General features: G+C 44.2%; 1 protein-coding gene across 1 annotated transcript in view; it reads right to left on the reverse strand.

Annotated features, from left to right (window-relative positions):
* Positions 1-14725: 14725 nt before the first annotated feature.
* LOC309716991 (sialic acid-binding Ig-like lectin 10) overlaps positions 14726-15652 on the reverse strand; it is a 155973-nt gene continuing 155046 nt past the window's right edge. The window contains exons 5-8 of the mRNA XM_082551171.1: positions 15545-15635; positions 15229-15321; positions 15059-15122; positions 14726-14969 (exon numbers count right to left, since the gene is read on the reverse strand). Of these exons, the coding sequence (XP_082407297.1) occupies positions 14934-14969; positions 15059-15122; positions 15229-15321; positions 15545-15635 (284 nt within the window). The 3' untranslated portion in view covers positions 14726-14933. The remainder of the gene's footprint in view (positions 14970-15058; positions 15123-15228; positions 15322-15544; positions 15636-15652) is intronic.

The raw sequence follows: 15652 nt of genomic DNA on the forward strand, positions 1-15652 counted from the left end.
ACAACAAACAACAATAGCTGAGCTGTTGGATTTACTAAGTGCATCCAAGAACACAAACAAGCAGTCCTCACACACATTTGAGAAAAACTGAGAGAGCTTTGGATCTTTATAGCTTACTGAATATTCATCTCTTTACTTTGTCTGCATGTGTCCACTTTTTGTCTTCTTCTATTTGTATTCTTCTCATTTCAAAGACATTCAAAGCTATTTGGAGACATGCAGAGTTCCTTAAAGATGAACCTAATAGAATTACACCAGTTGTTTAACTGAGGTGATCACGCTTTCCCCCACAGTCCTACCATTTTTCCCTTTTTCTGTAAAGCAATGCAAATACATTTTTAATACTTTCAGTCAAGTTTTTAATATTCATACAGGAATAAACTACAACAGAAACACCGTCACAAATCTACAGACACCATATTTACACACACATTTAGTACAAATATAATGTTTAACAGGAGTCTGATTCTTCTACTGATAAACATTTGACTTTGATTTCCAGGAATTTTCCACTGTGAGATTAATGGAAAGTGTACATTGCACATAGTGACAATGAATGACGGACCCGACCACACAGATCGCACTTTACTACACTTTTTACTCAGTTTTTGTCTCTTCCAGCCCTCAGCCCCAGCTGCACACACAACAACAACACAACTGAACTGATGGAGCTCCGCTGTGTCAACCTCCCTTCGCAACCGTGCCACCAACCACGCCCTGTTACACACATTATATGTCCACAAACACAAATCAAAGTGAAGGAAGAAAAACCGCAAACTAATCATGAAGCTACAGAGCCCCTTTACTGATGTACGACAAATAGCTTGATGATGACCAGCAGCTCAGTCATTAAATATTGAGGAAATCTGGTTGCAGAAATAGCAGCATTTATTCCAAAAGTGTGATCTGAGCATCATTTAGGGGCTGATACCCCACCTGAGAAGCAGTTTTTAAAAAAATACTAAGAATTTAAACATTGAGTGACTGATAAGAGTTGAAAAGAAAGGAAAAGATGTAAGTAAGGAAGTATACTGTGTTGGCCGTAGTTACATAATATAGCAGAGCTGGTCCATTTATACTGTATACAGCATATCTGCCTGTGGTAACCAGTCAGTTGTACAATAACAATAATGGGCTATTCTGCTGTATTGTAAAGATTGAAAGATTGCCACCCTTAGGAGGAAGCTCATTTCCACCACTTGTATCCATGATCTCGTTCTTTTGGTCATTACTTACAGCCCGTGACCATAGGTGAGGGCAGGGATGTAGCTCGACCGATATATTGATACGATCTGGTGCAGAGTCCACATCGCTGCACCAATCCATTTGTTGATCTCCCGCTCCCCTCTCCCATCGCTCGTGAACACACCATGATATACAAATAAACAGGAACTCGTCCCTGACCTGGAGTGGGCACTCCACCCTTTTCCAGTTGCAGACCATGGCCTCAGATTCGGAGGTGCCGATTCTCATTCCCAGCACTTTGCACTCGGTTGCACTCCAGTGTGAGCTGGAGGCCGTCACCTGATGAAGCCAATAGAACCACAACATCTGTGAAAAGCTGAGATGAAATTCTGAGACCACCCAAGTGGAAGCTTTCCTGGCCGAGAGTGTTCTGGTGCCACGTGCACTTACGGACGCCCTTATGTTACAACATAGTGTTTGAACAGAAGTCCAGTAACAGGACACCGCTCGGGTTCAGATCTGAGAGGCCGTTCCTCTCAATCACGCCCCTCCAGTCTCACTCTTGTTTCCCACATGAGCACTGAAGTCTCTAAGTACGACGGAGTCCTCAAGTGGAGCACCCTCAAGAACTCCATCCAGGGGTTCCAAGAAAGCCAGGTACTCTGGCACAAACGACAGTCACAACCTGCTTCCCAAGACGCAGGAAACAGACCCACTCCAAACCCCAACGTACAGGGAGCAAGCCGAGGAGATACTCAGATAAACACCCCAGCCCACCGCCGATCATTATTGCAACAAGATCATGATGGTGTAGGCATTTGATTTCTAAAGGGAGGTGTTGAAAGAAGAAGAATTTATTCAAAAAGTAAGTTCAGGGCTCAAAACACAAGTTTACTTTTTTTTCTTAGTCCGGCTGTGAAAATATATCGTTGAGACATCAGGTCATATACCAACTCCAAATTCTTTCCTTTTGTTACTATATTTTACCTTTTGAACTGTGTAAAGTATAAAACAAAGTTTTTAATTAAGTTGTGACCATGTGCATCTTGTTTCTCTACCTGATTAGTTCTTTTATAATGTGAGAAAAACAAAATGCAGCACACAGGCAACAGATTTATTCAGTAAAACAGACGAAACATGATCCAGCACTAAATGCAATCAAATGCAATATGTAAACTGCTTTTTCCAAAAACATCTTCTTCAGTTGCATGCTGTGTGAAAAGCTCTGCTGGTGTTAAATGTGAATACTGGACAGAGAGCGAGGTGGTGTTTATGGTGTCCAAGATAACAGGACCTATAGCTTCTCGTGCCAGTGAAGGGTGCTCAGTCTGATCGATTCAGGTGAACCTTGGAAATGACCAGAAATCTTCATTATTCTGATCTTTTGTGTCAGCAGACCTGAGTCAAAGTGGTTCAGGATTCATCTCCCAAACGGACTCTCTAGTCAGAGTTTGCAGAACGGCTCTGTCTCTACACATCCAGCTGAGCGCCTGCTGTGTATGTCTCATTTTAAGATTTACTTTTTTAACAGTCAGATTACTTTCATAAATGCTTTGTATGTCAGAAAGAAAAAATGGATTTTAATGAAGCTTAAAAGAAGAGATAAAAGTGAAATGTCTGCAAATCTGCATATTTACTGTAAACCCACTGTTTGTAAATTTTATCTTGTGTTTTTGTGTTATTGTTCTTCATTTTGTCATTTTTTCATTACGTGTTTTATCCCATTGTAAAGTGTCCTTGGGTGTCTTGAAAGGCGCTTTATAAATAGAAATTATTATTATTATTATTATTATGTGAGGGTCTTTCTATCCTTGTCGTGTCAGCATCTGAACAGACTATAACCAGTCGAGGGCTGACTCACAAAACTGCTGTTCTTACGTTTTCTCTAAAGCCCTGTTAAAAAGGTGTAACGCTCCATACTTACTCACATTATGTAAGGGCAGTTGAAAAAAGTATTCTGCAGAGGGATACATGGGAACCTTCCCAGGAAGCAGACCTGACCGGCCTCTGTCGGGCTTCCTGTTTGGTGATTTTACGACACTCGCTTTCACTGAAGGCATGGCTGCTATAACGAAACGAGCGGATGCAGTGCTGGAAAACAAAAACAGCCTTCACTGCCAGCATTGTTCTCTGCAACAGAAAAGCAAAGCAGGAAACTCAGAGCCCATTCCCTTTCAAGGCACCTTTGGACTTCATGTTTCATAATTTTCTTCAACACATTTGATTTCCAGAAATCTAGCTGGGACAATGTTTTTTCATTTTATTCTTCTGGTTTCCTCCTCACTTACGTTTCTGTGCACCCACCAAGTGTCCAGCTCTGGTAAGTGAAATGTTTTCCAGCTATAAAACACTTCTTTTGTTATTTTCATATCATACAGCTGCTAAATGTTAGCCTGATGAACTCAGAGGCATTTTTACAAGTAATTTAATGCAGAAGGATTGCATATTTATTTGAAGGCAACATGAGAAACTGGATCTGTTGTGGAGGGCAGCACCAATAATCTGAATTCAGTCATGCTCAGGATTAATTTACTCTATGTATAAAGTCCTGCTGGTAAGAGCAGATGTTACAGTTAGAAAAATCGAAAGGTGAAATAGATAGTATTAGTAGCAGTAATAATAATAGTAATCATCCATCCATCCATTTTCTTCCACTTATCCGGGGCCGGGTCGCGTGGGCAGCAGCAAAGAGGCCCAGACCTCCCTCTCCCCAGCCACCTCCTCCAGCTTATCTGGGGGAACACCAAGGCGTTCCCAGGCCAGCCGAGAGATATAATCTCTCCAGCGTGTCCTGGGTCTGCCTCAAGGCCTCCTCCCGGTGGGACATGCCAGGAAAACCTCACCCAGGAGGCGCCCAGGGGGCATCCTTTTCAGATGCCCGAACCATCTCAGCTGGCTCCTTTTATGCGCAGGAGCAGCGGCTCTACTCTGAGCCCCTCTCGGATGGCTGAACTTCTCACCCTACCTCTAAGGGAGAGAAAAAAATCAGAAAGGGTTTTATTGGCAAATGTTGAGCAGGTTTACAACATTAGGAAATTGCTGCAGTACTTAGTGCAAACATACCGTCAGATAACGCTTAAATAAACATAAAAATAAGAATTAAAAGTGCTAAGTAGATAGATATATACATGATATATACATGAGTGCAGGTGGTGATCAGTGCCAAACATGGAATGATGCAGTGAACACAGCGTAGGGTCATGTGTTAGTGGCGGGGACAGTCATATGGTTATTGTTCATGTGTCCAACAGCAGAGGGGAAGAAACTGTTCTTATGGCGAGAGGTTCTGGTGCGAATGGACCGGAGCCTCCTGCCTGAGGGGAGCAGGTCAAACAGACTGTGTCCAGGGTGAGAAGGGTCAGCTGAGATCCGAGCTGCACGCCCCAGTGTCCTGGAGGTGTACAGGTCCTGCAGAGATGGGAGTCTGCAGCCAATCACCTTCTCAGCAGAGCGCACAACACGCTGCAGTCTCTGTTTGTCCCTGATAGTGGCTCCAGCGTACCACACGGTGATGGAGGAGGTGAGGATGGACTCGATGATTGCGGTGTAGAATTGCATCATCGTCCGTGTTGGCAGGTTGAATTTCTTCAGCTGCCTCAGGAAGTACATCCTCTGCTGGGCTTTCTTGATGACGGAGGTGATGGTGGGCTCCCACTTCAGGTCCTGGGTGATGGTGGTACCCAGGAAGCGGAATGAGTCCACAGAGGTGATGGGGGTGTCAGTCAGGATGATGGGGGGGAGTGGGGCTGTGTGCTTCCTGAAGTCCACAATAATCTCCACTGTCTTCTGGGCATTCAGCACCAGGTTGTTGTGGCTGCACCAGGACACCAGACGTTCAACCTCCCTCCTGTAGGCAGACTCGTCCCCGTCAGAGATGAGCCCAATAACGGTGGTGTCATCTGCAAACTTGATTAGCTTGACAGACTGGTGGGTGGAGGTGCAGCAGTTGGTGTACAGGGAGAAGAGCAGGGGAGAAAGAACACAGCCCTGAGGGGAGCCGGTGCTGATGGTCCGGGAGTCCGAGACATTCTTTCCCAGCCTCACGTGCTGCTTCCTGTCCGTCAGGAAGTCAGTGATCCACCGGCAGATGGGATCAGGCACATTCATCTGGGAAAGCTTGCCTCGGAGATGGTCTGGAAGGATGGTGTTGAAGGCAGAGCTGAAGTCCACAAACAGGATCCTGGCGTAGGTTCCTGGGGAGTCCAGATGCTGCAGGATGAAGTGTAGGGCCATGTTGATGGCGTCGTCTACAGACCTGTTGGCTCTGTATGCAAACTGCAGGGGGTCCAGGAGGGGGGCCGTGAGGGTCTTGAGATGGGAGAGAACTAGGCGCTCAAAAGACTTCATGACCACAGATGTCAGAGCCACGGGTCTGTAGTCATTTAGTCCAGTGATCCTAGGTTTCTTGGGGACAGGGATTATGGTAGAGGACTTGAAGCAGGCAGGCACATGACATGCCTGCAGTGAGGAGTTGAAAATGCCAGAAAACACTGGGGCCAGCTCGTTTGCACAGTGTCTGAGGGTGGCAGGAGACACGCCGTCTGGGCCGGGAGCTTTTCGAGCATTCAGACTCTTAAACTGCTTCCTCACATCTACAAAGCAGACTTTGAAAGAGTGATTTTAAAATTAAATGAACCAATTTAGTACTTATTTAAAAAAGTCATTTGGCAAATCATATAAAATGTTGTTAGAAATTGCATTTTACAGAAGCACTGCAATGAATTCACACTGTTGTAATGCACAATCCTACAAAGTTTTTTCTTTCTTTTTTTACTCATGCACAAAGGGGTGATCCAAGGTTTTCATCTGAACAGCCCAGTAAGGGCCCCTTTCTTCAGGGCACTCTATCTTCTCAGGTATTTTGTGTATTTTTTGGTCCAGGTGGAAGTTCTTATGGCTGGGGAAAGGCTTTATGTGGACTTGTGCTATGTTACAAGCTCAAAAGATCCAAACCCCATGCCTAGAGTGGACATTAGAGACTACGGGTGGGTGTGTTGCTTGCAGGAACTGTCATACACATTTCTTACTGTAGTTGGTTCTCCACATCGACAGCAGAACAGAAGGCAGACGCTCCCAGTTCCTGTCAGGTGGGCACAGTGTGCTCAGGTTCTCTGTGGATGCCTTTCTCTTCAAAGAAGTTTCACAAATAAGATGAAAACCTGTGTGTGTGTGTGTGTGTGTGTGTGTGTGTGTGTGTGTGTGCGCGTGTGTGCGCGTGTGTGTGCGCGTGTGTGTGTGTGTGCGCGCGCGCGCGTGTGTGTGTGCGCGCGCGCGTGTGTGTGTGTGTGTGTGTCCAAGAAGGACCCCTGAGGATTAATTTGACCCTGTCTGTGTACAGGTGCTGTACCTCTGCTGTTGAGTGTCCGTTAGTTTCACTGCAAAGTCCTGAAACTACAACGAGGCTGCTGGCAGGTTAGCAAATATGACCTAAATGTAAAGTGCAAAATTGTGTCATTTGAACAAAATGTACTGCTGTGTTTCCCCTTTCATTTATTTCTCTGAAGATAACCTGTAACTGGAGTACATTAACCAGTACAAGACTAGTGTTGTTCACAGGCGGTGTCCTCAGAAATCTCTAGGTGACGAATACACCCATCCATCCATCATATTACGGTTATCCAGGGCCGGGTTGCAGGGGCAGCAGCCTAAGCAGAGAAGCCCAGACCTCCCTCTCCTCAGCCACCTCCTCCAGCTTATCCGGGGGAACACCAAGGCGTTCCCAGGCCAGCCAAGAGATATAATCTCTCCAGAGTGTCCTGAGTCTGCCCCGGGGTCTCCTGTGACTGCTAGTCTTGGTAGCTGGGGATCAGTCCCCCATGACCTCTGCTCCTGGCCGCCACCAGGCACACATTGCACCCGACCCCTACGGCGCCTCCTGCGGGTGGTGGGCCTGCAGGAGGATGGGCCAATGTCCCTTTTTTGGACTGTGCCCAGTCGGGCCCCATGGACTAAGGCCCAGCCACCAGACGCTCACCCACGCTCTTTAGTATCATACTTAGCTATTATTCTGCAGGCGTCCCTGTGGTTCGAGTTTCCTGATGTACAATAAGAGGTAGTCGCGTTCAAAAACTAAGACCTCTGGATAAGCTCTACTGGAGTCAGAAACTGGGGGGAAAAGCAGCTTGAAAATCAAATCAAAGTTTCCCACGGACTCTCCCTTGTTCCCAGTAACAAACTGCTTTGACTTAAATCATAACACTGCTTTGGACCTTACTGCCCCTGGGAGAAATTTGATATGTTTGTATTGTTTGTTTGTTTTTTAAATTGAATGTGGCTTAGAGGATTAAATGATCTGGGTTGGCAGGAATGTGGTTTGTTGGATAAACATGTAGAGAATGAGTCCACCAGGACAAGAAATCATGGCTGTTCCTCCATGAAAGACAAAGATTGATCACAGTAAGGAAAAAGATGATGATGCTGAGGAACACTGGCGACTGGATGCAGGTGGTGAACAGGAAACGCAGAAACTGAGCTGACGGAAATGATGGAAATGGCACACGTGCTAATAAAGGAACTGAGAACAGACAGAATGATAAGGGCAGACATGAGCAGACCACATCTGCTCAGGAGACGGTGAAGGCTCCCAACTCTCAATGATGACTTATCTAGCATCAACACTATTACTGCAAGAAGGTCAGGTTTCGGTATTAAATATTTGTGGCACTGTTCCAATTTGCCCCAATGGTAATAAAGTTAGTTGTAGTGCTGCCAGCATCACAATCCAGCATGAAAGTGATAGTAATGGTGCTTGGTGTGGCAGCATGCATACTGGTAGTTCTTCAGTGCATTCATAAATGGACACGATGTTGAACAGGATGACACAACAAGCAGGAACTTCTGTTAACGGAAAAGGAACATCTGCATATGCAGACAGGTGTCGAGCTAAGCAGGACCTAATCTGCAAAGACGAGTTATCTGCTTTAATTCTGTACTAGCGGAGTTTGAAGCTCTACTGGAGGAGCAATGGCAGCCGAACATGAATTTACTGGTAGCAGACTCCACGGTGCTGCTTCAGGTTCAGGTAGTTCAGGTGAAATGCACTTGGATTACATGACTGTAACATCTGATTCAGGGCTTTTTGGCGGGTTTTTCTTCTTTTTTTTTTGGCAGCGCAAGGTTTCAGTCGAAGGCTCACATGAAGCCCGCGATATTTAAATGTAGAAGCTGAACCAGAGCTAGAGCTGAAGCAGTCATTCCACAATCAGTTCTGGATGTAATGGTAATTGTTGAATTCAACGACTACTTGTTGTGTTTAGCATAACTATGGCTCTAAGTAGTTAAATAATAAGATAAGATAAGATAACCTTTATTAGTCCCACACGTGGGAAATTTGTTTTGTCACAGCAGGAAGTGGACAGTGCAAAAGTTATGAGGCAAAAATTAGAATACAATAAGAATAAATACAGTACACAGCTGTACAGAATAGAATAAAATACTATATACAGTAGAATAAAATAAAATAAATATACAATAAGATAAAAATAGAATACAAATACAAATACTATATACAACTGAGTAAAAATACAACGATGACAGAAAAGATTATTGCACTTAGTATTATTGCATATGTATGGATGTGTGTGCTTGATCAGTTAAAGTCTTTATTATGGAGTCTGACAGCAGTGGGGAGGAAAGACCTGCGAAATCTCTCCGTCCCACACCGTGGGTGCCGCAGTCTCCCACTGAAGGAGCTGCTCAGTGCTGTCACAGTCTGCTGCATGGGGTGGGAGATGTTGTCCATCAGGGATGACAGCTTAGCCGCCGTTCTCCTGTCACTCACCACCTCCACTGGGTCCAGAGGGCATCCTAGAACAGAGCTGGCCCTTCGGATCACCCTGTTCAGTCTCTTCCTGTCCCCAGCAGAGATGCTGCCGCCCCAGCAGACCACGCCATAAAAGATAGCAGAAGCCACCACAGAGTCATAGAAGGTCTTCAGGAGTGGGCCCTCCACCCCAAACGACCTGAGTCTCCGCAGCAGGTACAGCCTGCTCTGCCCTTTCCTGTAGAGGGCGTCTGAGTTATGAGTCCAGTCCAGTCTGTTGTTCAGATGAACACCAAGGTACCTGTAGCTGTCCACAGCCTCAATGTCCATATAATTCACATATGAAGAAAAAGCTTCACTTCTTCATATTGATAGCTACTCGAGGCAGTCCACACTCCCAGGCAGTAAGGACGGGGCCAACCAGAGGACATGAGGCACTCAGGCCACTCTACGAAGTCTGTTTCTGGTCAGAGAGTCAAAGCTGCTCTAACTGCCTGTTTTCTGGAATCTCCTTCATCCTCTGCAGCCTGTGCTGGAGACACGGCAAACTGTATGGCACGTGTTGATGAGCCATCCTGGAGCAGCTACCTGTGCAACCCGTGCTGTGTCCAGGTATCACGTCTTGATATCAGTAGTGAAACTGGCCTGAGCCAAATTCAGAACTAGTTTTAAAAAGATGAGCAGAGAAAAACACGAGTGTCCTCCACCTGTTAAACCGCTGCTGCTTTAGGGTTTGTCTCATTGTTGCACCTGCTGTTAATTTCATTAACAGCACAGCAGCTGAAACTATTTAACACTCACAGATGTTTACCTGATTGATGCTACTCTGATTAAAATGTGCTTTCATTTTTCAACAGTGTAATTGGTCGTCTGCGAGTTTGCACACACACACATGAAGCAGAGTGACTCAAATCAATTTATTATGAAAAATGAGAGACAAGTCCACAGACCTTGGTCTCTACATACAGCTGCAGTAATACGATCAAATTCTGATCCTAGTGTTTGATCTCAGCCATGACTGAAAACTAATCGAGTTCGGTGATTTCATTCACTAACATATTTCACTGAGATCAACCTTTAAGTGGGGAGATGATTTTTTGAATCCACAGCACAGATTCCACCTCGCTTCAGCAGGTTGGTACTGCTTGTGTACCAGAGGACAGTTTATCTTCTCTGCATCTCTTTCAGTCAGCTGTCGTCCCGTCTCACTGCACACGTCTAAGAATTCTTTTGCAGTACCTTGATGGTCACCTGAAAGCACGAGCAGGCTGTCAACATGTAAGAAATGTCTAATGTACACTGCATCACAGGGTGCATCACATTTATTGTCATTATGTTACTAAAACATTACAAAACTTACTGTGATGCCCTCGCTGATAAAGAAAACAAAAGATCAATAAATACATAAGTAAGATTTTAAAAAAGGGCAAAAAGTGAAAAACACAGGCAGAAATCTCGAGAGTGCAGCGACTGGATGTGAGTGTGTGTGCAGGGAAGCAGAGGGAAGGGCAGGTGGACAGATGGCTTTCACAGCTCTTGGCAGAAAGCTGTCCCTCAGGTGGGGGTTTCTATGTAACTATGCCGTGACCTCGATGGCAGCGATGAACAGTCCTGGGAGAGTGGGGTCAGCAGCAATACGACTGGCCTTCCTCTGTAAAAAGCTCTGAGCAAACGGGGGGGGGGGGAGTCCAGCCCGCTTCAGTTTCCTGAGGAAGAAGAGGCTTTGTGGAGGCTCCTCGGATGAGGAGAGGTGGGTGCTCTGTCCTCCTGGACCTCCTGTAGTCGACTATGACCTCCTTGGTCTTGCTGGTGTTAATCAGCAGGTTGTTCAACAAACAGGGAGAGGTGCCCCTCTCATTGTTTGGTATAAAACCCACCACGTTTGTGTTGTCTGCAAACTTCAGAGTCGTGTTTGAGGAGTGCATCGCTGCACTCAGTGTTTTCAAAAAGTCCCATCCCTACTGTGACCTAATATTATATTTAATATTAAAGGATGACTCTGTTACGTCCTGTTTTTGTACACGGTGCAGTAGGGATGGGTACCGGTGTCCGGTGCCATGATGGCACCGGTTCTGACATAAACGGTAGTAACCAGACCGAAAAGCAGCGCACATTTCGGTGCTTTATTTCGGTGCTTTTTTTTACTGAGCTGTGATACACTTTAGATTCTAGCCAATCATTTTACGTTTCCGAGGATAGTAGGCGGGGCCAGGTACGTGCGTTCTGTTAGAGCAGAGCTACAGATTAAAAATGCCCAAGGCGAAGCGGTCAAAAGTCTGGCTGTACTTCACAGCAAAAGATGCAAACTCAGCAGCAACAAGTGCTTTAAGCTGATACTGTGATACTGTCAAAGGAGGTAACACCTCAAATCTGATGAAACACCTGGCGACGCATAGCGTTTTTTTTAAAAGCCCAGAAATGCGCCGTATTTGATAGCTTGCTGCGAGACCTCACACCGAGCACATCTACTGCGGGTGGGTTGCCTGTTATCTGACCCGGAGTTAGCAACATCCCCCAAAAACCCCGAAGAGTAGAGTCCTGGCCCCTAGCCCTGCCAGTGTAGCAGAAATGATGAGGATGATGATGCAGCAGCAGCCGTTCTTCTCTGCGTGAGTAGCTTAATGTTCGTGTGTAATTTACGTTGAGTAGGCTAACCACGTTATTACATTAATGCATGTAAGGTGAACTAGCAAACATCATCATAGCTACATGCGGCAGTCTTCTTGTTTGATGGCAGATACTCCCTTCACCCTGGCTAAAAAGGCTAAAATGACCAAAGAAAAAGTGGAAAACAGTTAAACATGAGAGGTTTTTGGACAAAGTTTGTATTTTTTTTCCATTGTTTAAGCACTGCTTCCAGCCAAGAGTGATACCATATATGCCCCATAGCTGCAGAAAAGGCTAACATTGTTATCTTTTTACAAAAAACCAGCTGAACATGAGAGGTTTTTGGACCAATTTTGTGTTCTCCATTCTTTAAGCACCGGTTTGAGCACCGTTTAAGCACCGGCACCGTTTCAAAAGTACCGGTTTGGCACCGGTATCGGATAAAACCTAAACGATACCCATCCCTACGGTGCAGAAACATTATTCCCAGTGTAATGTATGTTTGCACTGATTGCCGATCACGCTTCAACTGAGTCGTCCTCGGTCAGAAGGAATGGTACTCCACAGTGATGTAGTTCAAATAACTTTACTAAAGAGGTGGCAGATGACATCAACAGGATGTACAGCGTTGGTAGGGAGGCATTACAGTATTCACATGCAGGTAACGGGGGTGTGAGTGTGTATATGGGTATGTGTGTGTGTGTGGTCATCTGTAAACAGAAAGAACAAACATTTGTATTAACCACTATGGATAGCAGTGTACCCCTTATACAGTACTGTGGGTTTCCAGCGTAATGTTATACAATCTGCCATAACCTCATGGCCACTAGATGGCACCCTAAGACCATAAATGAATTTCTGGCTTGTATATACATTGGCAAACCAGACCTCTGCAGATTGCAACGATTCAGAGAATAAACATAGTAAATAGTTACATCCACCTACAACCACAATGCTTGACAGTAAGTCGTATATGGAATGAAATATGGGCTGAACACAAGGCTGCCTGTAGTAGGCCAAACAAAACGCATCTTAGCGATAGCAATGGGACTAGCCTCTTAGCGATAGCAACGGGACTAGCCTCTTAGCGATAGCAAATTACACAGATAAAGTCAACAAGCCTCACTCTCATCTTACAATACTCACATGGTAAGCACGCACGCAGTATTAACTCACACCGAATGCACGTTAATACGTTACTCCTCCGTGCAGCGCTGCGCTGAACACGTTCCCAACCGGAAGTACAGATACCGAGGTGCATCATGGGTAACGTAGTATAAAACAGCTACAGTGAACAAGCGGACTTTTAACACCCAGGTATCAAATCTTTGACACAAATATTTGTGACTCAGTCTGACTGAACACAATAAAATGATTCTTTATGGGTTTGACAACGATCGATTTTATATGACTTAATCCTTTCTAACATACTGCATAACTAATGCTGATAACTGAGCCTAATTAAACGCTCAGCTGATACTACGACCCTGATTAGAAGACCGAGTTTAAGATATGCAAGCCAAGCCTTTCCTCTCTAACCACAGAAGGCTGAACGATTGATCGTTCTCTGATCAAAACTGCGATTTCAGACAGCGCGATCATGTGACGCCCAAAGCTGCGGTTTTTTGCAGCGCTCCTGACTGACCCAGGATCTGTAGCGTTATTTATTAAGCAGAACCAGAGGACAGTTAGGAGGTGCCATAACACACTGTGACATGGTGTCTCACCAAATACGGTTTCTGTTGTATTTTACTTAACTGTAACTTCACATAATAAAGGATTTTTTGCACTTTTTTAAGTTAAGTCAAAAATGGTCCTTTTAGTTCTTCATTTGTAATAACTGGTCAAAAGCTTTAAAGGCTGTACCTGCATGTTCCTTATTAATAAATACATTTGAAACCACGTTAGTTTTCGTCATACATTAGAGTAACAGCATTTATTGTTTTGATGAAATGACGTCATTTTCTGTCATGCTTGTAAATGTTACTGTACGCTGTGAATTTTGTGCTGAAGCTTAATTTGAAGAAAATCACGAGTTGAACTGAAATCAGAATTTCTGCCAGAAAAAGCGTGATTAGATCATTTCCTGAGACTCACACGCGCTCCCTCCTGCATCAGCCTCTGAGGCATGCAGCCCACTTTGATCTTAAACAGCCAGACATATTTAACTGTTTTTCTACCTAATAAAGAAAAAGCTGCTGTGAAAAAGAAAGAAAGCTGTCAGCTTGACTCTTTGGACTTAAATTGGAAGAAATAAATGTGTAAAATACAAGTTACATATGCTGTAAGACGCATGTGTAGACGTGGTGGTAGCTCATTGTTCACACTGACCATTTTTTGGCTGTTGTAGTTTGTTGTAGTCATAAACATTTCTATATAGTGCAGAGGGTTTATTGGAGACATAATTAAGCGTTTTGCAAGTTGAATTTTTTTGGTACTAAATAGCAAAAATTTGGCTTTTTTGTCATTTTTGGGGGAAAACAGCAGCTGACAAATAACAGAAAACAGATTTTTGATGGGAGCCTGGTCTCGCAGCACACACAGATAGAGCTGTGCGGTTTTATCGAGGGAATTCAATGTTTTTCAGACGTGTAGTGTGGTCTTCTTTTGCTGCTGGTTCAGGGACGTTTGGTTGGAGGGTGACGATGTGAGATGTCGGCTTCCTGCACCCACCCTTCCCGCACCCACCTGTGTGCGTGCGTGTGTGGGTGTGTGTGTGCGCGCGTGTGTGTGGGTGTGTGTGTGGGTGTGCGTGTGTGCGCGTGTGGGTGTGTGCGCGTGTGTGTGTGGGTGTGGGTGTGCGTGTGTGTGTGCGTGTGTGTGGGTGTGTGTGTGTGTGTGTGTATATGTGTGTGTGTGTGTGTGTATTTGTGTGTGTGTGTGTATGTGTGTGTGTGTGTGTGTGTGTGTGTATTTGTGTGTGTGTGTGTGTGTATGTGTATGTGTGTGTGTGTGTATGTGTATGTGTGTATGTATGTGTGTGTATGTATGTATGTATATGTGTATACACACGCACACACACGCGCGCAAATGAGGGAGAAAGAGAAACAAGCTCCAGGTGGCAGCATTGCGTCATTTAAAGATTGGATAGAGGAACTGTTCACAGGTATTAAAAAATTTAAAAAAAATACAAAAACATGAATTCTGATGAAGTAACCTTGTTCCAGTTTTTTGCAGTTTATGACAGGAATCACAAGATCATCACAGTTTTAGACATTAATATTTACTTATTGTATTCTGCAAATAAAATGTGAATTATATATGACAGATATAAGTGATAAACATTGAAAACTGAATGAGATTGGAAAAAAAACCTTGACTCATTCTTAACTCGTATATCAGAGGACATAAACATGGACTCCAGCTGGTCTTCCACATGCTACACATTGGCATATATTGACTCATCCCAGTCAGTCTGCACAGAGAAACAAAATTAATTCACTCCCCTTTTTAATGCATGCAAAATATGAATGAACTAATGAAGAAAACATTACTTATCCATACGTTGCCATAGACAGGATAATTGGTGTACATGTCAGGGGAAGGGATATCCTTACGGCTCATTTTCCTGCAGAAAGAAAAGCTATTATTAAAACAAGTGACACATCTTTAAACTTATATTTATGATTACAATTTTTTTTGTTTGTTTGCAAACAGAAGTGAAGAATTAAAACCTTTTCGGTGGGGCACTATGAGGGAGCTCCACAGGTCTGTCTGACATCATGGTGCTCAGGTTAGTGGTTGTTGTGTCTCTTGATCTCCCCCTACTGGCAGTAAAGTGTTTTTGATTAAATGAGAAAGGAAACTGACACTTTTCACAGCCTCTGAAATTAAAGACAGGCTGTCAGGACCTAAAAAAATTGTTCTGGTGCTCATATAGTTGTAATCATGATTGTGACTATTATTTGATACATGTTGCAATATTTACAGATTCTCCTGCATGCATGACATACTTGTTTATCTGCAATGATTATGTTCATGACAACTTACCATTTTTTAACAACTCCCACTCCACTTCCTATCAAAATAATCAGCAAAATCACACCTGCTCCGGTTGAGATAAGAATATTCTGCATGTTGTCTGTTGACAAAGAAACC

Source organism: Aulonocara stuartgranti (assembly GCF_965226115.1).
Source record: "Aulonocara stuartgranti genome assembly, chromosome: 11".
NCBI classification, from domain to species: Eukaryota; Metazoa; Chordata; class Actinopteri; order Cichliformes; family Cichlidae; genus Aulonocara; species Aulonocara stuartgranti.